Consider the following 25,597-nt stretch of genomic DNA (forward strand, 5'->3'; position numbering starts at 1 on the left):
GCTAACAGTTTCTCTGCAGACAAAGCTATCATAAGCTGGCTCTTTCCCTAACTGTAGAACTGCTTTTCTAGCTCACATAGCAACTCTATGAAGTACAAATGCTACAATCATGCTCATTCTTATACTTGAAGCAACTGAGATGGCAGAGGTCAAGTAATTTCCACAACTCCAACACACAGTAGTAAGTAGCAAGCTCTACACACAACCTCTGTGTCACTCCACCTCCTCATTTACAAGTGTCCAGTGTTGGGTACCGAGGGAGAGGAAACAGTGACAGGAAAACTAGGACTAACTCAGATTTTCATTAGCCTGTGGTTAAGTGTGAATAGATCTTCCCCTTGAAGCAGTACTATAAGAAGTTAGAAGAACTAGAAAACAATAGCAGGAAGATGACAACTGGCAGAGACAAGGCAGATAAAAGGACAGGAAAGAGTGTTTTTTTTTTTTTTTTTTTTTTTTTTTTTTTTGACAGGCAGAGTGGATAGTGAGAGAGAGAGAGAGAGAGAGAGAAAGGTCTTCCTTTGCCGTTGGTTCACCCTCCAATGGCCGCCGCGGCCGGCGCGCTGCGGCCGGCGCACCGCGCTGATCCGATGGCAGGAGCCAGGAGCCAGGTGCTTTTCCTGGTCTCCCATGGGGTGCAGGGCCCAAGCACCTGGGCCATCCTCCACTGCACTCCCTGGCCACAGCAGAGGGCTGGCCTGGAAGAGGGGCAACCGGGACAGAATCCGGCGCCCCGACCGGGACTAGAACCCGGTGTGCCGGCGCCGCAAGGCGGAGGATTAGCCTAGTGAGCCGCGGCGCCGGCCCAGGAAAGAGTTTAATAATTATATTGTAGTGTCCCAGGACAATAGCTCTAAAATGTCACAGGCATGTGATGCTGGTTCCTACTGAGACTCACAATTTATCCAGGGATGGATATATCATGTGTTAGTGGCAGGATACAACAAACAACAACAATAAAAAACCCCATTCTTACAAATCTAAACTACACTAAAAACAAAACTCAAAAACTATTCCTAGTCAAGACATTGAAGAATGAGTTCAGTGTTTTCCTTTGTTTGTAAATTCTTAAGATAAGCACCAACAAAATGGTTTTAGAGTTGCCTTTTCTAAACAGTACACTGTTGAATTAAACAAGATAATTATGTCCTCAAAGGCCAAATTATGAAAACACTTATGGTTTATTAAAGTTGTATGCAAACTTAAGACACATGGTACATTTCAACTTTAAAGTAACTTTTAAACCATTCTAGAGTTTTAAATGCTAAAAACTCAAAGGAAAAACAAGTATCAATAGGTTCCAAATATGATAAAAAAGAATTCAACAAGGGCTAACAAATAGTGTTTTCTTTTACCTGTTTTCTTTTTCTTCAATGAACTCATGGTCACTGAGTTCCGGGTATTGCACTACATTGACACGAACAGGATGTGCGCTTTGAAGAAGCCTTCGTACATCCTGCACCCTTAAATCTTCACTCCAAATTAATGACATAACCTCATGATTCATGTCATTCATGCCATCGTCTTCTTCCTCAGCTTCTGTTCCTGAAGGAACATCTGATGAGAGTACCTAAGTGACAGACTTTATTGTTATAATAATTTAAAAAGCAGTCAACAGTCACCTACTAAATATGAGGCTGATATACCATGACTACACCAACACAAACAAAACAAGTACTCCAAAGCAAAGCTGGGTTGGGTTCTCAACCTATACTGTATTTGTATACAATGCATACAAACTTTTCCAAAAAGTAGTATGCTGCCTACTTGGAAACACTCTATTTAACTGAGAGGAAAAGTTTAAATTTGAGAGTTCAGGAGGCTAAATCACGGAGGGAAACTTCCAACTAAATTGTAAAATATCTGCCTATATCTTAACTGCTTTGGGGCAGGCACTGTCACGTAGCAGGTAAAGATGCTGCCTGCAGTGCCAGCATCCCAGATGGGCACCGGTTAAAGTCCTGGTTGCTCCACTTCTGATCCAGCTCTGTGTGTGGCCTGGGAAGGCAATGGAAGATGGCCCAAGTCTTTGGGCCCCTGCACCTGCATGTGAGACCAGAGGAAGCTCCTGGCTTCAGAAAGGCCCAGCTCCATTGCAGCAATCTGGGGACTGAACCAACAGATGTAAGACCCTTCCCTCCCTCCCTTCCTCCCTCTCTCTCAGCTTCTGCCTCTCTGTAACTCTTTCAAATAAATAAATCTTTAAAAAATAATAATAATTAATGGCTTTAAAAAAGAATTGAGAGGCCAGCACTGTGGCATAGCAGGTTAAAGCCCTAGCCTGCAGCGCCAGCATCCCATATGGGTACTGGTTCAAGCCCCAGCTGCTCCACTTCCAATCCAGCTCTCTGCTATGACCTGGGAAACAGCAGAAGATGGCCCAAGTCCTTGGGCCCCTGCACCCATGTGGGAGACCTGGAAGAAGCTCCTGGCTCCCAGCTTTGGACCAGCTCTGGCCGTTGCAGTCATCTGGGGAATGAACCAGCGGATGGAAGACCTCTCTCTCGGGCACTACCTCTCTCTGTAACTATCTTTCAAATAAATAAAATAAATCTTTAAAAATAAAAAAAGGAATTGAATTAGTCCAAGTGGAATATGAACCTCACTCTTACTAAAGAACATATACTAAGTTAAATATTGTCTATGGATTAATGAAACAAAAGGCAAGAACTCTGGAAGGATATACACCAACAAATGGTGGAACTCAGGCAATACTTTATATTTTAGTACTTTCAATAGATTGATCACAGTTGGCTTCAATTTTTTTTATATAAATCTATTTCAAATAAAAATGTCTTAGAAGGAAAAGGACTGAACAGTAACAGAACAATTGAGAAGTTAATTCCTTTAGTGTCATCCTATCCTTTTAAATCCAACAAGTAGTTTTAATATGGGGAATCTAGATTCAGATAATTCAATCCGACTCTAACACAGATGTGAATCACAAGGAATCTCTTCATTTTCTCTCAAAAATCATTTTATGCTTTTTTTTTTTTTTTTTTTTTTTTTTGACAAGCAGAGTGGACAGTGAGAGACATTGGTTCACCCTCCAATGGCCGCCGCAGCCGGTGCACCGCGCTGATCCGAAGCCAGGAGCCAGGTGCTTCTCCTGGTCTCCCATGGGGTGCAGGGCCCAAGCACTTGGGCCATCCTCCACTGCACTCCCAGGCCACAGCAGAGAGCTGGACTAGAAGAGGAGCAACTGGGACAGAATCCGGTGCCCCAATCAGGACTAGAACCCGGTGTGCCGGCGCCACAGGCAGAGGATTACCCTATTGAGCCACAGCGCCGGCCCGCTCCTTTAACAACTGTTTTATGTTCCTTCAGCATAAGATTAATTCCCATTGAGTTTCTGCCAACACTAGAAAAAAATTGGTTTTCTGTTTAAAACAAGACAAACACCAATTCAAGTAAGATCTGCTATTTAGCTGCAAATTCAGAGATGTCAGGACCCTGCCGGAGAGAGGGTCCCCATGAACACTGATTCTGACACACGTTCATGTTAGGTAACTCTGGGGTTATAAGTAAATTTTAACACAGACTCTGAAAAAGCATTAGTAGCCTAACACATACTGTGGCTTATTAACAGTTACATGTAACAATTCAAAGTCAAATCCCACTGTTTTTTTAGAGACATGAAGTAAACAAAAGTGTCATCAGGAGTGGAATAATCACTCCATAGTCCTGCTTGAAGAGGTGCTACTATTTACTTTTAAAAGTTACCTAGGGCCGGCACCGCAGCTCACTAGGCTAATCCTCCACCTGTGGCACCTGCACCCTGGGTTCTAGTCCCGGTTGGGGCGCTGGATTCTGTCCCAGTTGCTCATCTTCCAGTCCAGCCCTCTGCTGTGGCCCAAGTGCTTGGGCCCTGTACCCGTATGGGAGATCAGGAGGCTCCTGGCTCCTGGCTTCAGATCGGCGCAGCACGCCGGCCGTGGCAGCCATTTGGGGGGTGAACCAACAGAGGGAAGACCTTTTTCTCTGTCTCTCTCTCTCACTGTCTGTAACTCTCTCTCTCTCTCTCACTGTCTAACTTTTCCTGGCCAAAAAAAAAAAAAAAAGTAAGAAAAGGTTGCCTAGTTCTAGAAGAAGCTTTAAAAGTTTTGCTTTTAAGTTTTTGTTGTTGTTAAAGATTTATGTATTAATTTGAAAGATAAATTTGAGAAGGAGAGAGAGAGAGGCAGGCAGAGAGGGAGGGAAGGTGGGAGGGAGGGGAGAGGGAGAGGAAGAGACAGAGAGAAGGAAAGGCACACAGAGAGATCTTCCATCCATGAGTTTACTCCCCAAATGGCTATGACAGATGGGGCAGGGCCAGACTGAAGCCAGGAGCCAGGGGCCCAAGGACTTTCTCTGCTTCCCCAGCAGGGAAGTGGATCAGAAGTGCAATACCTGGGACTCAAACCAGCACCCATATGGGATACTGGCACTGCACACAGCAGCTTAACACATTGCATGACAACACCAGCCCTCATTTTTAAGTTCAAGAGAGGTTGATTTAAAAACAGAAATAACTGGAGAATAATGAAATTCTTCACTATTTGCAAGCTTTGAAGATATCATTCTTAGGAAAACAGAATTAAGGATTGATAAAGACAGTATTTCAGGAAGGATAACTTGGTATCTTCCAAACTCCGGGGGGGTGGGGGTCTCATTCCTGGAGCTTGTTTTATGTAATTAAACAAATATACATATTTAAAAGGTTAAATTCAAAAAATTCAACATCAAAATATATAAAAAAGAAAAGTTACACATTAACTATCCAATTCAGGATATACTGCTCTCCCTTTTGCAATGTAATAATTAAATAGCAGCTTATAACTAATAAGGGTGAAAAGTAGGGAGACAGTCACTGCTGTTGATTGACAGTGCCTGTCCTGACTCAGGGCAAAGAAAGCACTCACAAAATCTACCATCCTCATGTTCAATTTCAAGTTAATAAGATGTCATCAATTATAAATTCCATCTGGCACACAATATAAAAGACAAACTGATACATACACTTGCAAAAAGACTTAAATGAAGAACATTTTTACTTTAAATGACTGCAGGCTAACACTGAACTTTGAACTTTCTGTTGATACTCACAGATTTCCCTCTAGGTAAGTTTCCTTCACAAGCTTGCTTAGAAAGATCTTGACGTCCAATTAAGAGGCAGACAGGTTCTGGCCAATCTGAAGCAGGCTGCTCACGACAGTGATAAATTGCATCTCTGATAGGAAGGGCAATTCCAAAGGGAAGTGTTTCCAAATCTCTTAAAGTGAATCCTTATGGTGAAAGGAAGGGAGAAAAATTTTAATTTAGGCTTGCCACTATCCCAATTATACTCTGACTCAAGTTAGTAAACATCTATTGTGACAAATAACAAATTGATTCATTTGGTCGGTGTCATGGCATAGCAGATAAAGCCACTGCTTGTGACAACAGTATCCCACATCGACACTAGTTCACATCCCGGCTGCTCTACTTCCCATCCAGTTCCCTGCTAATGACCTGGGAAAAGAAACGGAAGATGGCCCAAGTACTTGGGCTCCTGTCACCCACAAAGGGGACCAAGAAACTGGCTCCTGGCTTCAGCCTAGTCCAGCCCCAGCTGTATTAGTCATCTGGAGAGTAAACTATTGGATGGAGGACTTCTCTCTCCTTCTGTCTTTCCCTCTCTCTCTAACTATGCCTTTCAAATAAATAAATAAACCTTAAAAAAGAAAAAAAGTATTACCTTTTAACATATCATTCTATATGACACCCTTTTTTATCATTCCTATCTGTAATTGTTATTGGTTTTTTTAGTTCTTTATTTTTGGGAAAAATTTACTTAGTATTTTATTTAATTTTAAACTCTAGAGCACAGGTTTGGGGAACAGAGAATATAAAAACCTTTTTCCCTAGGGGCCGGCGCATGGCACAGTAGGTTAATCCTCCACCTTGCAGCACCGGCATCCCATATGGGCGCCAGCTTCTAGTCTCGGTTGCTCCTCTTCCAGTCCAGCTCTCTGCTGTGGCCCAGGAGGGCAGTGGAGGATGGCCCAGGTACTTGGGCCCTGCACCCGCATGGGAGACCAGGAGGAAGCACCTGGCTCCTGGCTTTGGATCGGTGCAGCGCACCGGCTGTAGCAGCCATTTGGTGGGTGAACCAACACAAGGAAGACCTTTTTCTCTGTCTCTCTCTCTCTCACTATCTAACTCTGCCTGTCAAAATAAAAATAAATAAAAATAAAAATCTTTTTTCCCTTTCCCTCTGCCCAGCTGCATATTCACGTTGGTACCAAAAATCCCTGACCTTTATCCTTCAAAAATGTCCTAAAATATTTATAAAATGATTTTCAGATGTTGTCAGAAATACCATTTCTGATATCTGAGCGTCACAATGGCTTCAAGTTTGAGTGTGCAGTAGAGCTCTTCACTCTGAGACCAGTTTCCATATCCACAACCTAGACTGGTCCCATGGCAAACAAAGACCTCACGCATAGAGATAAAAAGCTGGTATCTCAGGAAAAGGAGAGTATGACTTAGTGAATCATACCTCGATCTTGTGAGACTTTAATAAAAAAAAGAAAAGGCAGAACCCCTACCCTCCTCATGCCTTGCAGTCCTAGCAAGCACGGAGGAAACAGGTCTAGCCAGAAGCAACAGAGAAGCTCTTACCTACATTTGTCATCCAGACAACTAATTTTTCTGCTAGGCTAGAAACTGATGTAGAATGCCTGAAAGTAAACCTATGAGAGAAAAAAACATAAAGTTGTTAGACAAAAAAGTAAACTGTAACACTGTTTTTAATTTTTAACATGAAAAGCACAAACTGATCAGAAGTTACCTGTTTTCCTCTTGTTCTGCTTGTGGTTTCTGGGGGGCTAAAAGGCAACAAAATAAAATGTTATTTTCACAGTCATCAATACATGATATTTATAAGACATTTTGGAATGAGAATTCATTGGCCAATAACTCCGAAAAAAATTCATAAAATAAGCAATACTGTGTCAGGTTGGAAAGTATAATTTCCTTGTATAAAATAGTCCTTTCAACAGAAAACATGAGTTGTTAGATTTTAAATGATCCTGGTATCTGAAAAGCAGTTGTAGACTATAGATCAGAAGAGTACTACAAAAGCAATGGTCTCTAAAGCAAACACAAATATTTTAATTTTCTTACTTGAAGTCTGATACCGGCATTTATAAACACTTGCTCTGAGAGACCTAATATTATATCAACTTACCTACAGTTATTCTGGATAAATATTGTGAGGCGTCATTAGAAACCGAGCTCTCATCACCAAGTATGTAGAGTGCAATACTCTGAATATGGAAAAACATAATATTTCTTAAATCATTGAGGTACAACTAGGAAATAGTGCTAACACAGAGATTCATCCACGTTGGGCATACAACTCTATCAGTCTGACAAACTATTACACAATCACATAACTACTACCACATTCACAACACAGAACACTCCACACTTCTCAAAAGTTCCCTTGTTCCCTTTGTACTCAGCCCCTAGTCCTACACCCAGCACAGGAAACAACTCATCCTACTTCTTTAACAGCATAACACCTTTGGGATTCATCCACATTCACGCATGCATCAATAGCTTGTTCCTTTTTACTGCTGAGTAGTATTCCGTCATACAGATGTACCAAGTTTCTTTCACTTTAAAGGAAATGGCCAGTTTTCCAACAAGTTATGCCATTTTTGCAGTTACATCAGCAATGTACCAGTTTTAATTGCTCCATTTCCTCACAAAACTTTTTTTTTAAAGATTTTATTTATTTATTTGAGAGGTAGAGTTACATACAGGGAGAGGGAGAGACAGAAAGAAAGGTCTTCCATCCACTGGTTCACTCCCCAAATGGCAGCAAAGGCCGGAGATGAGCCAATCCAAAGCCAAGAGCCAGGAGCTTCTTCTGGGTCTCCCAAGTGGGTGCAGTGGCCCAAACACTTGGGCCATCTTCTAGCAAAGAGCTAGATTGAAGAGGAGCAGCCAGGACTAGAACCAGTACCCATATGGGATGCTGGCACCATAGGAGGAGACTTAGCCTACTACACCACAGCGCCCACCCCCTCAAAAACTGTTATATCATCCTAGCAAGTATCAAGTGTAGTATCCTAGTATATAACAGGTATCTAGGAATATTTCATTGTGGCTTTGATTTGTTTTATAGTTCATTTTTATAGTTCATGTATATGTTCATTTACAAGTAATGCCCAAAACATCTGCAAAACATTTATATGAGTTAAGGTCATGTACTAAGGGAAGGTAATTATTTAAAATAGAAGACCACTGCTCACCAAGAAAACTCCAAAGGCTTTTACTATAATGCCAAGACATCACACGACCAAACATCTATTTTTAAAATATTAATCGCCTCAAGTCCATTTTGGAAGTAGATGGGATTAACTATTAGGTAGAACATTTCCCCATAAACTCCAAAGAGCTGTATTGGCCTTTGCTTTGATGAAAAAAGGAAAAACATAGCTAAAGCTCTCTTAAAAGAGTCCAAAACATTTAGTACATAATGTAAATACAAAAGTACATTTTTTAAAAAGATTCATTCATTTATTTATTTGAAAGGCAGAGTTTCAGAGGGGCAGAGGCAGACAGAGACACAACGGTCAGAGCTGGCCCAATCCAAAGCCAGGAGCCAGGAGTTTCTTCCAGGTCTCCCAAGCACTTGGGCCATCTTCTACTGCTTTCCCAGGCTATAGCAGAGAGCTGGATGGGAAGTGGAGCAGCCGGGCCTTGAATCAGTACCCCTACGTGATGCCGACACTGCAGGCAGTGGCTTTACCCACTATGCACAACGCCAGCCCTCAAAAGTACATTTTTAATCTCAATTTTTTAGCTGTAAATCACATTATTCAAAGGAATAACTAGAGACAGATTAGGTCTCTCTCTCTCTCTCTCTCTCTACTAAGAAAATACACATAAAGTTTTTAGATAGTAGCTGTCCAATAAATGCTACCTTCCCTTCTTTCATTTTAGCAAATGGTAAACAAATAATACAATCTCCACTTACATAAGCAACTCAACAGTAAAAAGCCACATATGGAGGATCTGGTACCAGTTGCTGCAAATATCGCCATCAGCTACATATCACATTAAAAAAATAAACCAACAGAACAGACCTTGTGGCTCAGTAGGTGGGACCACCACATACCACGCTGGCATCCCATATCAGAGTCACAACTGGAGTCCTGGCTGCTCTGCTTCTGATCCAGCTCCTTGCTAATGTGCTTGGGTAAGCTATGGAGGATAGAAAGCTTGAGCCCTGGACACCCACATGGGAGACCCAGATGGAGTTCTAGGCTCCTGGCTTCAGCTTGGCACAGATCCTGCTGTTGCAGACATTTGAGGAGTGAACCAGAAGATGGAAGAGATAGCTCTCTTTCAGATAATAAATAAATCCTTACAAAATCCAATAAAATGCATAATGCAAAACCAAAAACCTATCAACAAAGGTAGATTGTTTAAATATTTTTATAAATTATCTGGGTGGCTGGAAAGTTATAAAGGAATACTTAAAGAATAAAAACTAAGTGAAAAGAGATGGACATTGTGGCAAGGCCAGTTAAATAGCCAGTCACTCTAGATGCCCACATCCAATATCAGAGTTCAAGTTCCAGAGCCAGTTCAAGTCCCAGCTCCTCCAATTTTGATCTAGCTTCTTGCTAATGTGCCTGGGAAGGCAGTGGATGATGGCTCAAGTATTTGGATCCTGCAACCCACATGGGAGACCCAGATATAAAAAAATTAACTAAGTGGATAAGATCTAAATTTAATCACAATAATACAAATCATTCATAAGGAAACATGGGAGAAAATCTTAATAACCTGAAGCTAAACAAAGAATTATCAGAGGCTGGCACTGTAGCATCACTGCACCACAGCATCCCATACAAGCACCAGTTCAAGTCCTCGCCTGTTTCCAATCCAGCTTCCTGCTAATGTGCCTGGAAAGGCAACAAATGATGGCCCAAGTACTTGAGTACAGGTCACCCATGTGGCAGACCAGCATGGAGCTCCTGGCTCCTGACTTTGGCCTGGCCAAGACCTGGCCATTACAGTCATTTGGAGAGTGAGATACTGGATGTAAAATCTTAGTCTCTCCCTGTCACTCTTTTTAATTAATTAAAAAGAAAAAAGAATTCTTAGAAAACACTAAAAGTAATACTCATAAAAGAATAAAACTGATAAATGGGTTTCATCAAAATTAAATTCTTTTTTTCTGTGAAACATTAAAAAAATGGTAAAACAGGACAAACTACAAACCATGAGAAAGTATCAGCAAACCATATATTTGACCAAACATCGTATGTAGAATGCTCCTAACACCCAGCAAGTAGGGAAATGAAAACTAAAAGCACCAGGAGATATAACAATACAGCCATCAGAATGACAAAAATAAAAAAGTGGCAGTAGGAGCCAGTGCTATGGCATAGTAGACTAAGCTTCCGTCTGTGGTGCTGGCATCCCATAAGGGCGCCAGTTTGTGTTCCGGCTGCTATTCCAATCCAAGTCTCTGTTTACGGCCTGGAAAAGCAGTGCAGATGGCCCAAGTGCCCAAATGGAAGATGACATGTAAGAAGCTCCTGGTTCCTGGCATTGGATCAGCTCAGCTCTGGCTGTTGCAGCCATTCAGGGAGTGAACCATCAGATGGAAGACCTCTCTCTCTCTCTAACTCTACCTCTCAAATAAATAGATCAATCTTTAAAAATCTTTAAAAAAAACACAGACAAGAATGCAGGGAAATATCTCTGCAATATTGCCAGTGGGAATTTAAGATGGAATAGACACTCTGGAAAATGGTTAACCCTTTAACAACTAAGTATACAAATACACTGACTGCACGACACATCAATCTGACCCCTAGGTAACTACCCTAGAAAGCCTATACATTCTGTATGAGTACTTACAATAGCTAAAAACTAGAACCCACCTATCCTGAACGGATGAACTAACTGTGGTACATCCATCAGATCGACTACTAATCAGCAACAGAATGCAAAGAACTGTTGATCAAGCAACAACTGGAAGAATTTCAAACACATGAGGAAATTTTGGGAGAAACAATGCAAATGCATCATATCCTAATTATGATGGTGATTACATGAAGTCTATACATGTGCTGAAATTCACAGAACTGTATCAAGAATTAAAAAAGCTTAACGTTACTATATAATTTTTAAATTAAATTTTAAAAGAAAAAAATTTAAGAAGGCAACACTCAAAACACATACCAAAACCACCAGTCTGCTTCTTTCACAGATTCCAGGGAGGTAAGGATAAGGTGGCATTCCTTCACCCTTCAGACAAGAACTCACCCACTGATAAATACTTGGTGGCTCAGTTGTAAAAAATGACGGATGATGCATAAATCCTGTTTGACCTTTAAAATTAGATTTAGTGTTCATAAAGATAAAAGAATACATTAAAATAACACTATTTTATTCTAAAGAGATGGTGATCAACAATACCTATAATTTTGAAACAAGAACAACATTGTTCTATATTCCCCAAAATGCTTCATGTTTTCTGCCATAGCAAATAACTGGCTATACCTACTATAATTTGTAGAATTTAAATGACTTCTGTTTTATCCCATCCTAGATAGAAATTTAGCAAATTCTTATGCCCAAGGCAAACAGAGAATCTAAGCAAAATCTTTGGCCTAATCTTAAGGTGAGAAAACAGAAGACACACTGAGTTCTAACAACTGAGTCCTGATTCTGAACTCCTTTAGCTCAGGGTCCAGGACAGTGCAGCAGCAATGGAATTGTTTTCTATTTGCACAGCTCAATATGGCAACTACCAAATGCTGGTGCCTACTGGGCAGCTGAAAGGTGACTAGCATACTACATTTTTAATTTTATTTAAATAAACTACATTTTTTATTTTATTTAAACCTAAATAAGACATGGCTAGGGATTGCTAAATGGATAGCAAAAGTCTAGATTGAAGTCTTAACTTAGAGGCTAAGGGTAAGAAATATATCCTCTACTATTCACTGAGAAAGATACAAATGTCACTACACTGTTCAGAAATCTCTAATGGCATGCATATTTACCTGGATCAATTGCGAACACTTGTCCAGTAGTTCTGACGAGCGTTGGATAGTCTCTATAGTAATGATCTACGTAAGGTCCCAATTTTAAGTCTCTAAAGCAATAGGAGCACAAAAAAAAGTTACAGTATTTATTCTCCCATCCCTCAGAGTTCAAGGGTTTGTCATCTGAACTTTTCCGTTTAAAAATCTTAGTTATAAGAAATAAAATAACCAAATATAGAGTCTCTTTCTTCTATTTCTGGACTATAAAGTGTCCAAAGTGACAACTGCAATCTCTTTTTGATAAATTTTGTGCAGAAAAAATTAGAAAATTTTGGTCTAGCTCCTCCTCTGTTTTTTCACTAGATAGCTGTGCAATCCTCAGCAAGGCATCTCCCTTGAACCTCAGTATTTTTTTTTAGATTTATTTATTTGAAAGACAGAGTTACAGAGAGGAGAGACAAAGAAAGAGAGAGATCTCCATCTGCTGGTCCACTCCCCAAATGGCAGCATCAGCAAGGGCTGGGCCAAGCCAAAGCCAGGATCTTGCAGCTCCATCCAGGTCTCCCACATGGATGCTGGGGCCCCAGCATGACCATCTTTCACTGCTTTCCCAGGTGCATTAGCAGGAGCTGATCAGAGTGGAGCAGCCCAGACTTGAACCAGGAGGACTTAAACCAGTGCCCATATAGGGTGCCAGTGCTGCAGGCACCAGATTAACCTGCTTTGCCATAGCACCAGCCCCCTTCAGTATTTTCTTCTAGCTAATTCACTCTGGTCTTAAAGATCAAATAATATATGTGAAAAATATCTTATAAAATGGATTAGAATTTGGGAATAATTTAAGTACAATGGAATTTTCATGACAGTGATGACTTGTCATAATTGAAATGGACAATCAGTCAAATCCATCATGATTCAGTGGCTGGTGTTGTGGTACAATGGGTTAAGCCACTGCCTGTGATGCCTGAATCTAGTCCAAGCGTCAGCTGGAGTCCCAGCTGCTTCATTTTCAATCCAGCTCCTTGTTAACGCACCTAAGAAAGCAGCAGAAGATGGCCCAAATGCCTGGGGTCCTGTACCCACAAGGATAGTCTCAGATCAGGTTCCTGGCTTCAGCCTGGCTCTGCCCAGGGCCTCTGTGGCCATTTGGGAGAAAACCAACAAATGCAAGACGTGTGTGTGTGTGTGTGTGTGTGTGTGTGTGTGTGTCTCCCCCCTCTCTCTAACTCTGCTTTTCAAATAAGGAAATAAATCTTTAAAAAAAAAAAACAAAAAACAAATTGCCATGTTTCAGAAAAGAATTTCAGTATCTCAATGAAGATTACAGAAATTCAAACATGCTATAACCGTAACTCAGAAGTTAACATTTCAAATTCAACTTCATTATCACAAAAGGTCACAAAGACTCAAATAACATCCATGTATGACCCTTAGAATTCAGGGCCAAAGGCCAGCATTCTGGTGTGGCAGGTTAAGTGACCTCCTGCAACAATCCCATACCAGAATGCCAGTTTGAGCCCCAGCTGCTCCACTTCTGATCCAGCTCCTGCTAATGTGCCAGAGAAGGCAGTAAAAGATGGCCCAAGTGCTTGGAGCCCTGCCACCCATGTGGAAACCTGGACTGACTTATTGGCTCCTGGCTTTGGCCTGGCGGTTGTAACCATTTAGAGAATGAACCAGCAGATGAAAGATCTCTATTTCTCGTTCTCTAACACTGCCTTTCAAATAAATAAATTTTTTTAAAAAGGAATTCAGGACCAAACAAAAGGTGCTAAAAAGGTTGTTGAAACATACTAGAATTATCTTACTGTGGATCTACTAGGAGTGCTTGAAAGATAGGGACAGTCACAGAATACAACAAGGAAAGCAGAATAAAAATAACCCACAACCAGCAAACAACACTCATGGTCTTCAAAGAGATTTGAGCAAGTTTCTTCATCATTAAAATAGGGATTATAATACTTATTTTGTATATAAACTATGATTATGTTAACTATAAAGCATTATTTGAATATAAGCATTATCATGAAATAGCAGACTGATTATAGAACTTACACTAGTCCAGTGAGTTGTCTTTGCAAAAAGCAAAGCTGAGCAGATCATCCCCATTTTTTCATGACTTTCCATTAATCTTAGGTCAAAGACTAAAAATTCCAGGATGGGGGACGGCACTGTGGCACAGAAGGTTAAGCCTGTGCCTAAAATGCCAGCATCCCATATGGGCACTGGTTCAAGTCCCAGCTGCTCCACTTTCAATCCAGCTAACTGCTAATGCGCCTGAGAAGGCAGCAGAAGATGGTCCAAGCCCTAGGGCCCCCACACCCATGTGGGAGACCCAGATGAAGCTCTTGGCTCCTGGCTTCAGATTAGCCCAGCCCCAGCTACTGCAGCCATCTGGAGAGTGAACCAGCAGATGGAAAAGCAATCTCTCTTCTCTCTCTCTCCCTCCTGCCCTCCCTCCCTCTTTCTCTCTATGTATCTCTGCCTTTCAAATAAATAAATCTTTAAATAAATAAATACTCCAGGATGGTCTGCAGACCCTTATATAACAGTATTGTTAAATAATTCTGTGGCTGATAGAAAATGCCTTGGCTTCTTGATAAGGTAGAGTTCAGAAACTCATCAAAAAGGTTCCTAGATGAGATCATGGAAAAGACGGTTACCTATGGACCTTGTGGCAGTTACTGATCCACAGATTATATTTACCTGGCCAACTGAACAAGGAGGTCAACAAGCGAGCAAATTCCTTCTCCCATCAGAGTATTCAACTTAAGCTCCTCATAGACAAGGTGAAGAACAAAGAAAATTGCAGGTATGTGACTAAAGAGAAGTGTAGAAGAATCCAGACTGAGGTTCTGTGAAAAATCCTCATCCTTCATCTGTGAAACCTCCAAAGGACCCAAACACAGAGACCTGCTCAAAAGATGAGACTCGACATTCTGGTGGTAGTCCGAATTTAGTAAATATTCCCAGTCCTGAGAAGAGTAAAAAGGGTATTAATCTTTTAACCAATGCCTTCTTATGTCATCATTTAAAAAGGTAAACAAATTCACTTAAAATAATTCAAGTTCCATGTTCACACTGTCAGTCTAAGAATATGAAAAAGATCATAACAGAAAAACAACTACAAAATAACCAAGCAATCTTCAGATGCCAGCAATAAACATTAAACCACCTTTAAAAGTTATTTGAAAAAAAAAATCTAGTCATGCATTTTTAAGGAAAAAACTTCAGGAGAAGAAATCCTACTAGTTAGGGAGGAACTAAGAAATAAATTTTAAGATTATCCTGAGCTATGTTTTATAAAGCCAAAAGCACAGAATGAGAGGTGGGAGTACAGGCAGACAGGCAGGCAGTGAAGGTCTACTTGTACTCAGATGGTATATTTATTTTTCTGTGTTTGCAAGATACTGGAGCTGGTAACATTATAATCAACTGAGTTTTATATTCAGACTGATTATAGTACATTTTCCAAGTATTTGGTCTACTTTGGTTTCTATTTGTGATTTATCACATTGTGCTCACAGAATATGGTATGCTATTTACAGATCTTGGAATTTACTGGTGTTTTTATAAGGCTTAATACAGTGTTATGATAACTTAAAAAAACTTTTGGTCCAGACACAAAAAGAACAGCAAAGAAAAAACTTGATAAACTGGACACTCAAAATTTAAAATTCTGCCCATAAAAAGACACTGTTAAGCCACATAGCAAGATAAAACATTCTCAACACAAACATACAGCAAAGAACTCATGTCAAGAATTCATAGGGTTGGTATATGACCTAGCAATTAAGACGCCAGTTTAAATGCCTGCATCCCATATCAGAGTGCCTGGGCTGGATTCTGGATACCAGCTCCTAAATCCAGCTTCCTGCCAACATAGATCCTAATATAGCTGGGTCCCTGCTACCCATTTGAGACCTGGACTGAGTTCCCAATTCCCAGCTTCAGTCCAGCCCCTTACTGATGATTGCAGCCATTTGGGAGTGAATCACCAAAAAGAAGCTCACTCTATCTGTCTCTATTTGTCTCTCAAAAAACCTTTTAAACTAAATCCATACATACATGCATACATATATATATACACACACACATACACATACACACACACACACACATATGTATATATGGATTTCACTTATATAAATTATACCTCAATTAAAAAAGAATGCTGGGGGGACCGTCTCTGTAGCATAAATGGGTAAAGCTGCCACCTGCGATGCCGGCATCCTATATGAGCACTGGTTCGAGACCCAGCTGCTCCACTTCCAAACCAGCTCCCTGCTAATGGCCTGGCAAACGTGGCAGAAGATGGCTCAAGTGTCTGGACCCCTGCCACCCACATTGTGAGACTCAAATGAAGCTCCTGGCTCCTAACTTCAGCCCAGCTCAGTGCTAGCTGTTGCAGCCATCTGGAGTGAATCAGTGGATGGAAGATCGCTCTCTTTCTCTCTCTCTCTGACTCTCCTTCTCTCTGTAACTCTGACTTTCAAATAAAACAAATAAATCTTTGAAAAAAAAAAGTGTTGGGACCACTTAAGAATATGAATTTGATAATCTGATACATCAGAAAACTTAAATTAGAAAAACACCACATATAAAGGTAAATGCTGTCATAGTGATCATTTGGCAATAAAATGTTTGTAGACCCAACTAAAATCAGGAGGAAATACATGTTTAAAGTAATTTTTAAGTGATTATTAAGAACAAAAATAATAAATGACCATAGAGAACACAACAGACCTACCCTTCAAATTAATTGCTATTTGTTATTAAAATAAACAAAGCAACAGATGTTGGAAATACAAATTTACAGGAATACTACAGAAGTGGGAGGCCAGTATAAATAACCAAAATTAATTTAGATGAACAAGATAATAATGCTTACATCATCAGATCCAGTATCCGAAGGCCTTGCTTTTTTGGGCGCAATGACTGGAGAAAGAGACCCTTCAAAATCAAACTGAAAAATAACCCCAAAAGAGAAGACAAAATCATTAATGTATTACTGTAAACTTATCAACTGAATGAATTCAAAAGTCACCGATGTTAAAGGCACAACCCTGACATTGCTGTAAATCACCCACTAGCACCTGTGAGGACGCTTCTGGGATGAGGCGAAGAACCCAAGTCCACACCATTAACAGAGAAGACACTTGGGGAAAAGCACTTTAAATCCCTGTCATATGAAGCCTTCCTCATCACACACCAAACAGCAGACGTGTAAAAGGACAGTCTTGTCATCAGACAACAAGGTTGGGGCAAGCATTTTAGAACAGAAGGTTAAGCTGCCACCTGCAACACTGGCATCCCACATGAGCACTGGCTCATGTTGAGTGCTCCTCTTCTAAAACAGCTTCCTGCTGATGTGTCTGGCAAAGTAGTAGATGACCCAAGTGCCATGGTCGTTTATGAGGTTCTTGCCACCCACATGGGAGACGTGGCCAGGCTCCTAGCTTCAGCCTGGCCCAGCCTCAGTGGTTGTGGCCATTTGGAGAGTAAACCAGCAGATGAAATATCTCTCTCTCTCTCTCTTCCTCTCTCTCTCTCTTCTCTGTCACCCTTTTAAATAAATAAATCTTAAAAAAAAAAAATGGTTAAGCCATGAGTCAGAAGACACATTCTAGTCCAAATTTTGAGCAAATCAGACTGAACCTCATGATTCAACTTCTTTATAATAAAATCAAAACTATTAGTAATCTTAGCAAAACTTGGAGTCATTTTACAAAAAATTAGAAGAGTCAAGTATGCATTATAAAACTCAAATATAGTAACTACTAAAATATTATTAAATCTTAAGTGATAGGGGCTGGTACTGTGGTATAGCAGGTAAAGCTGCTGCCTGCAGTGCTGGTATCCCATATGGGTGTCAGTTCAAGTCCTGGTTCCTCCACTTCTGATCCAGCTCCCTGCTATGGCTTAGGAAAGCAGTAGAAGATGGCCCAAGTCCTTGGGCCCCTGCACCTGCGTGGGAGAACCAGAAGAAGCTCCAGGCTCCTGGCTTCGGATTGGCGCAGCTCCACTGCAGCCATTTGGGGAGTGAACCAGTAGATAGAAAATTCTCTCTCTCTCTCTCTGAGAAGTGAACCAGTAGATGGAAACACTCTCTTTTTTTCAATAGATGGAAGCATGCTCTTTCTTTCTCGTTGTCTCTTCTTCTCTGTCACTCTGCTTTCCAAATAAATAAATTAAATCTTTTTTTTTTTTTTTTTAATAAGCTTGGGGTGAGTATTTGGCAAAGAAGTTAAGATGTTGCTTGAGGGTCCAGCTCTGTGGCCTAGTAGTTTAAGCCTCCACCTGTGGCTCCAGCATCCATATGGGCAGGGGTTCAAGTCCTGACTGCTCCACTTCTGATCCAGCTCCCTGCTAATGGCCTGGAAAAGCAATAGAAAATGGCCCAAGTGGTAGGGTTCTTGTACCCACATGGGAGACACAGAAGAAGCTCTTGGCTTCAGATCAGGCCAGCTACAGCTGTTGAAGCCATCTGTGAAGTGAACCAGCAGATGGAAGACCCTCTCTCACAGTCTCTACTTCTGCCTCTCAAGTAAGTAAATTAAATCTTAAAAAAAAAAAAAAAAAAAAAAAGCAAGATGCTGCTTGGGACATCTGCACCCCATATGAGAGTGCCTGAGTTAAGTGTACCAGCTCTGCTTCCAGTTCCAGCTTTCTGCCAATGCAAGTGCTTGAATTTCTACCACCCATGTGGGAGACCCAGATTAAGATCCAGGATTCCAGCTTTAGCCTGAACCAGTCTCAGATGATATGGGTATATGAGGAATCAATCAGCAGACAGAAGATCTCTCTCTGTCTCTCAGCCTTTCAAATGAAATGAAAATAAACAAAAATTTCAAAAAAATTTTTAAAAAGCTAAAAAGCCAAGTAAGTCAATTAAATGATCTTTTTAAAAATGAAAAGATGCTTGTTTGGGTGCAAAACAATTTTGAAATCCATGTATTTTTTAAGTATACATTTTCCATGAACTTTTTTAAAGACCCCTCATCTAGGTACATTAAATCATAGTATTACTCCATTAGTTTGAATAAGGTATGCCTGTTAATACTCTGAATGTTATATCACCAATTATACAAATATTACATTAGTAACAGAATAACTCTTGAATAAAACAGCTGTATTTACTTACATTTCGGGTCCAAGCTAAGCGGTCTGTGTTATAACCCATCAAGTTCATGAGACAAGTTACAAACAAATTCCACTCTGAGTGATAACTGGGTCCTCCTGGAGCACTGTGGACATTGTACCACTTAACAAGCATCTGAACCGCTATTTCTTTTGGCAGGATAAACTTAATTGCTTGCAGACAAGTTTGTACTATTAAAGGCAAGGATTAATTTTAGTATGCTTCCTTTGCATGCATTTCTTTTCCTATTTCAGCAAGAAAGATTTTAAACTAGCACCACGTAAAGGACAATTACTATGAAATAAAGAACTGCCATTAAAGAGCCAACGGGTGCAAATGTCACCTAATCATCTGAAACTTAAACCAACTACTGAATCCATCAGCACCTGCAAGAAGAGGTCTAAGAGTAGCTTTTAGACCATCAATTTTGTATTAGCAATCAGGTGACCAAATAACTCAGCTTATCAAAAACAGACCTGATTTACATCCTCTGCCCCAGCAATGAATAATTGCTGCCCCTTTCACTCACAAAAATGTACTCGTTTGAATAGTTATTTAAAAGTGACTCTATGGAAAAGTTTCTACAAGAATATGTTTGTATGAAATACTGCTTAATCTTTTAGTAAAATGTTAATACATGTTACCATAAATAGTGATGAACAGCTAGCACTACAAGATGTTCTAAATGAGTGAACATTCCTATTAACCAAAGCATTGCAACTTTTAATTATTTCCAACAGCACTGTTCCTAAAATGTTTCGCATGCTCTGTGTCTTAAACACATTAAATACCATAACATTTATACCATTCTCAATGATTCAGAGGCATCAGTATGAATATCAGCAATTGCGCTACACTATCACACGTGGCCCCTGCCACAAAGAGGCCTGGATCTGTTTTTTGTACTAAATGACCCCAGATGGCAATGTTTTCGCATTCCCATATCCCCTCCACAGGGTTCTTTTTTCCCATTCTCACTGTCACTGGGGCCATCACTGATTACTATATATACACACACAGTAAAGCTTGGAAGCAAAGGGCAATAAATGTTAGAAAACCAAATAAACAAGTACGTCACAGTGGATCCAAAATAAGTATAAACCAGATGCTGCGTGAGGTTCTGAGGAACTCTTCATAAGGGAACTACATAACTCACATGCATAAACAATGTTAACTTCTGCTCTGGCCATTGCAGCCAATTGGGGAGTAAACCATCAGATGGAAGACCTCTCTCTCTCTCTGCCTCTCCTCTCTCTGTGTAAATTGTTCAAATAAATAAATCTTAAAAAAAAAAAAAAAAAAAAAAGTCTATACCAACATAGAATATCATTTACCACACTTATAGAAGAAAATTCCTAAAATGATTAAGTTATTTTAGTCTATGATCTGCCAATGCCTTACTTTGACAGGTAGATTTTGAAACTGACAGACAGCATGAGCTTTTCTGGATCATACAAGCATTGGTTTCTTTTATTTGTAAGGAAATTCTATTCTAACATTTTATTTACCATTTTCTGCTCAGAAATCTTCCTTAGGGTCCTCCAAGTTACATTTCAGTAATAAATCAATCAGATTCTAGTATGTATTAGAATATTCCTGACTCGGTTGGCGCCGTGGCTCAACAGGCTAATCCTCCGCCTGCGGCGCCGGCACACCGGGTTCTAGTCCTGGTCAGGGCGCCGGATTCTGTCCCGGTTGCCCCTCTTCCAGGCCAGCTCTCTGCTGTGGCCCGGGAAGGCAGTGGAGGATGGCCCAAGTGCTTGGGCCCTGCACCCCATGGGAGACCAGGAGAAGCACCTGGCTCCTGCCTTCGGATCAGCGCAGTGCGCCGGTTGCAGCGCGCCGGTCGCAGCGGCCATTGGAGGGTGAACCAACAGCAAAAGGAAGACCCTTCTCTCTGTCTCTCTCTCTCACTGTCCACTCTGCCTGTTAAAAAAAAAAAAAAAAAATACTCGTGTCTGCCCCATTCCCGAACCTACACACTCCAATTCTGATGTGCACATTTTACTCAAAGTTGAGAAATTTATTTTAGGATTAAAAAAGGTCATAAAATCTGCCAAGAAAGATTTCAGTTACTTAGGCTTCCTGTTTCTCAGACCTCTTGCAAGGGCATGTCTCCACATATTTTCATCTCACTACCTGGTATTCCTCAACATCTGGTCACAGAACAACAGAACGGGACCCTCCTTCAACTATTCTCCAGCCTTATGGCACATATACATGGATGTGGAAAAGAACCCTCCAGCTCATCATGACTTCTCTGCAAGGCAAAAACTTGACCCCATGGCTTCAAAAACAACTAAATAAATTTAAAACTCCAATTATTCAGGTTATCAGCAATTACTCCAAATTTTATGAAACAAACTAAGAATGCACAGAAGTGAGATCTGACTTAATCATACCTAATTCAGACGTGGCAATTTCCGGAATAGTGATCCTAACCATGGAGCCATTACTTAGTTCCTAGTGAAAGAGCAGAAACAAAGAGGAAGTAAGTAGAATTTGAGCATTCCAAGTCTCTGAATATCTTAATCAAAATTCTTATGTTAATAAAAAAGTTTGATTTGTATAGACATCAAGAGTTATCACCAAAAGAAGGTGACTTTTAACGAAAGACAAAAATCATGTCAATATACAATTTAACTCATTAAGCAAGCTTTTGTTTTCAATAATTTTTTAAAATGTAAAACTTCAGAAAATTAAAGAATTAGTTTATAGGTAAAATTACGAAAAAAAGGATACATCACAGATTTTTAAATCAAGTGAAATGTTTCCTTGCATTTTTAAGACAACATTTTGCATTCTAACAAATGTCAGTCATATTTCTTGGAAAGCTATCTTTTAAAATCATACTTACTAAAGTCACTCTGTTATGGACAGGATCTCTGACAGAATGAACGTAAGTGCCAAGCTGTTGGAAAGTACAGTCCTCGTTATAGAGAGAATCGTGGAGTTTTGAAGAATCCCTCAGTTCTGGAACCGGAGACAACAAAACAACCTGCAAAAGTCATCAACAAAATAGATATAGTATTTGTGCAGAAATGAAAGAACAGAACTATTCCGCTTCAGCTACAATGCTGTACCCTGTGTGGCAGACCAGGATCCTCACAGAAAACAACTAGAAAAGGAGGACAAAACAGTGAAGCAGCCAACTGAGGGTGCTGGAAAACTGTGGAAGCAACCTCGACTACAAAACTAAGACCTACAAGGGAAGGGAACTGCAGAGTGGGGCATATTTACCCTGCTTTTCCTGCTCTGGGTATAATGCAATTTTTGGTGGAAAGGAACACATGTGACGGGCTGACAATGCGCAAGGAAGGCTACAGCTAAGAGTCAGAGAAGGCAGCAGCACTCTTGGCCATCTTACAGTGTAACTAGAGGGAGCCAAGGTAGACACAAATTGAGGAAATAAGACCCCAAGGGAAGGAAAGCAAAGAAATGACACCAGTACTTAGTGGTATATCCCTTATAGGCAAATGTTTGAAAATATGAGAATGCCATTTATTTGCATAACTATAAATGTGTAAATAAAACATTTAAATGATCTTAGTTACTACCTTTAGGCATTTCCTTCCAATTTTACACCTCCCGTCATGTCCACTGACTCTGAATTCCCATAATTCCACTTACAGGAGATTTTCAGGTGAGTACTGGTCAACACTGACAGCCAATCAAGCCTAAGATGTATCTCATATGGTCCTGCTTCTACCCCAACAGTTATCAATTCAGCTCCAGTGGTCCTGGCCCTCGTCTAATAATACAGTCTACCAAAGTAGGAAAGCTGTCAGCCAACATGGTGGACCATGGTATCCCTATGACCTGGAAAACATTTTTCATTATAAAATCTTCCAAATCATGCTCTGATGGTTCTCGAATTCCCCTCAACATTGCATGTGTTTAAAAAATAAAATGAAGTCTAGATACTATTCAATACTTGTCAGCAATACTCTTCCCTTTGAACTGCTCCTAAACACGTACACTCAGATGTCTCTAAAATACAGCCCACTCTCCTCTGGGCTTCCAAACCTGGGAAGCAGGGTTACCCACCCAGGGTGCTGGGGATAGTCTGGGCCTTGTCCCTCAGCACCTCCCACCAGCCCAGCAGCACAAAGCCAACTGGCTGGCAACTCTGTCATTCCCACCTCTCCCGGCTCTCACGTCACTTCCCCCCTTCCTCACATATGGCCCTAGCACAGGCCGTCTTTACACCTCTTCCACTGATAACAGTCAACCTCACTTAGAGGCTAACTGGCTCCTGATCTTTAATCCTGAGATAAACTTGTCAAAAACAGATTCTGACACTCCTAAGTCCTCCCTCAGAAACAAGTAACTGCCCTGACAGTCGCATTCAGAACAAAACCATCTTTTTCACCTTACAGAGTATAAATCCCAGTTCTACCACCTAATGGCTTTATGAGCTCAGACACGTAACCAGACAAGTACTTCTGTGGGCCCATTTGTAAAGCAGGATCACAGATAGCTTTATCTTCTGAATAATACTGTTTTTAGGGATTAAACAAGTTAACACCAATATAACACTTGCAAAAGTACCTACCACACAAAAAAATGCTCAAAGATTATATTATCATGCCCTTGGCCCTGCACACCCAGGAGACTACTTATACTTCTTTAAGTATTCAATCTACAGATGTACTGAGTAGTTGTATGTTTGCAGATGGAGACATAAACATACTTTAAAAATAAATGATCTGTACTCTCCTAACTTCATACCATCCTGTATGATTTCACCCTGGCCCACAGGCCCCTTTCTACCTACAGACACCCTTTGTATCTTCAAAGTCTAAGCCAAGTTGGACATGCTTCTCAGAACTGAAGCCTCCGTGCTGTCTCATCATTTCATCAGAATGTATCTGCCCATCAAAGAATCTACTATGGCACTTTCTGATCTCATTCATAAGTCTTCACTTATAGAAATTTAAGAAATAAGAAAGCATAATTTATTATACAAACAGTGCATCCATTTCACCCAAATAAAATGTGAGATCCCTCAGTAAAAAAGAATGCATCATTTTGATCTTGCTAGCATCTTCAAAAACCACCATACTATCACAGGAAAGGTCAATCTATATAAACTAGACCAGTGACATCTAAAAACATTCATTCTATAGGTATTAGCTAAAATTAAATTAACCATGAAAATAACTAGGATTTGACAAACTTCATTAAAATAATATTAATTTCTGACAATTTCTACCACTTCTTACCTCATCCATCGATCCAAGCAGTTTACTGAGAGGTTTAGGAGTACTAACACCATCAAGAGGAGTACTGGGCCGAGGCATCGTGTTGGACATTGTCAGGGAAGGAGCTGGCAGTCCAGGAATGAAAACCTTTCCCACCTTGGAGCAATAAAAACATGTGGCGAAAAGATACGGGCTTTAAAGATCTTACCCTTGAATAAAATGCTAAGGCAAATAAACACGTAACTCTTTTGGTACTTCAAGGTTTATATTCACCAACCACAACTACAATAAAAACAATTAAAATTTAACCAAATGATCAAATCCAGCATTTAACTTCAAACAGCTTACTATGATTTCTCTTGGTCCAATTTTGTCTTCAATACTGAGGACTTTCTTTGCAGAATGAGGAATGCTAACATAATCCGGACATTATGTAAAATTCCACATACTTATTGGTGGTAAAGACATCAGGACACTATGCTTTCAGAGGATATATGGAGCAACCTTGTTAACTAACTCATCCTCAATGCAAAGAAAAACAATATCAATTATTCCAATAAGCTAAAAAAAAAAAAAAATGAGCCTGATGGGGCCGGCACTGTGGTATAGCAGGTAAAGCTGCTTGCTGCCTGTGGCACCAGCATCCCACATGGGAGCCAGTTCAAGTCCCAGCTGCTCCTCTTCCAATCCAGCTCTCTGCTAATGCACCTAGGAAAGCAGTGGAAGATGGCCCAATTCCTTGGGACTCTGCACCCACATGGGAGATGTGGAAGAAGCTCCTGGCTCCTAGCTTCGGATCAGCACAGCTCCAGACATTGTGACCATTTGGAAAGTGAACCAATGGATGGAAGACCTCTCTCTCTGTAACTCTGTGCCTTTCAAATAAATAAATAAATTCTTTAAAAACAAGCCTGAGTGATGCTTAAGAAATTAAATCCAACCCAATTTTTAAAAAGGTCCATTTATTTATTTGAAAGGCAGGATTATAAAAAAAGGGGGGGGGGACAGATGGAGGGAGAGGAAGGGAAGGAGAGAGAGCAAGAAGGAGGTAAAGATAGATATCTTGCAAGGGACATCCTCTGCTGCTTCCCAGGATGCATGAGCAGAAAGCTAGATCAGAAGCAGATGAGCGGGTACTTGAACTGGCACTCTGATATGGGTTACCAACCATCCCAAGCTATGGCTTAACCTGTTGTGCCACAACACCCAGG

General features: G+C 40.5%; 1 protein-coding gene across 2 annotated transcripts in view; it reads right to left on the reverse strand.

The window, feature by feature from the left end:
- Positions 1 to 25,597, reverse strand: part of ANAPC1 (anaphase promoting complex subunit 1) — a 99,094-nt gene that overhangs the window by 47,371 nt on the left and 26,126 nt on the right. For both annotated transcript variants that reach the window (XM_002709586.5, XM_089326104.1), the window contains exons 14-26: positions 24,408 to 24,542; positions 22,040 to 22,180; positions 21,585 to 21,645; positions 19,186 to 19,373; positions 16,933 to 17,007; positions 14,748 to 15,016; positions 12,060 to 12,151; positions 11,233 to 11,381; positions 7,211 to 7,289; positions 6,812 to 6,848; positions 6,643 to 6,713; positions 5,086 to 5,264; positions 1,356 to 1,570 (exon numbers count right to left, since the gene is read on the reverse strand). In XM_002709586.5, coding sequence (XP_002709632.1) covers positions 1,356 to 1,570; positions 5,086 to 5,264; positions 6,643 to 6,713; positions 6,812 to 6,848; positions 7,211 to 7,289; positions 11,233 to 11,381; positions 12,060 to 12,151; positions 14,748 to 15,016; positions 16,933 to 17,007; positions 19,186 to 19,373; positions 21,585 to 21,645; positions 22,040 to 22,180; positions 24,408 to 24,542 — 1,691 coding nt within the window. The remainder of the gene's footprint in view (positions 1 to 1,355; positions 1,571 to 5,085; positions 5,265 to 6,642; positions 6,714 to 6,811; positions 6,849 to 7,210; positions 7,290 to 11,232; positions 11,382 to 12,059; positions 12,152 to 14,747; positions 15,017 to 16,932; positions 17,008 to 19,185; positions 19,374 to 21,584; positions 21,646 to 22,039; positions 22,181 to 24,407; positions 24,543 to 25,597) is intronic.

The sequence above is a fragment of the Oryctolagus cuniculus genome, chromosome 2 (genome assembly GCF_051225735.1).
Source record: "Oryctolagus cuniculus isolate XC-2025 breed Fujian yellow rabbit chromosome 2, ASM5122573v1, whole genome shotgun sequence".
Lineage (NCBI taxonomy): Eukaryota > Metazoa > Chordata > Mammalia > Lagomorpha > Leporidae > Oryctolagus > Oryctolagus cuniculus.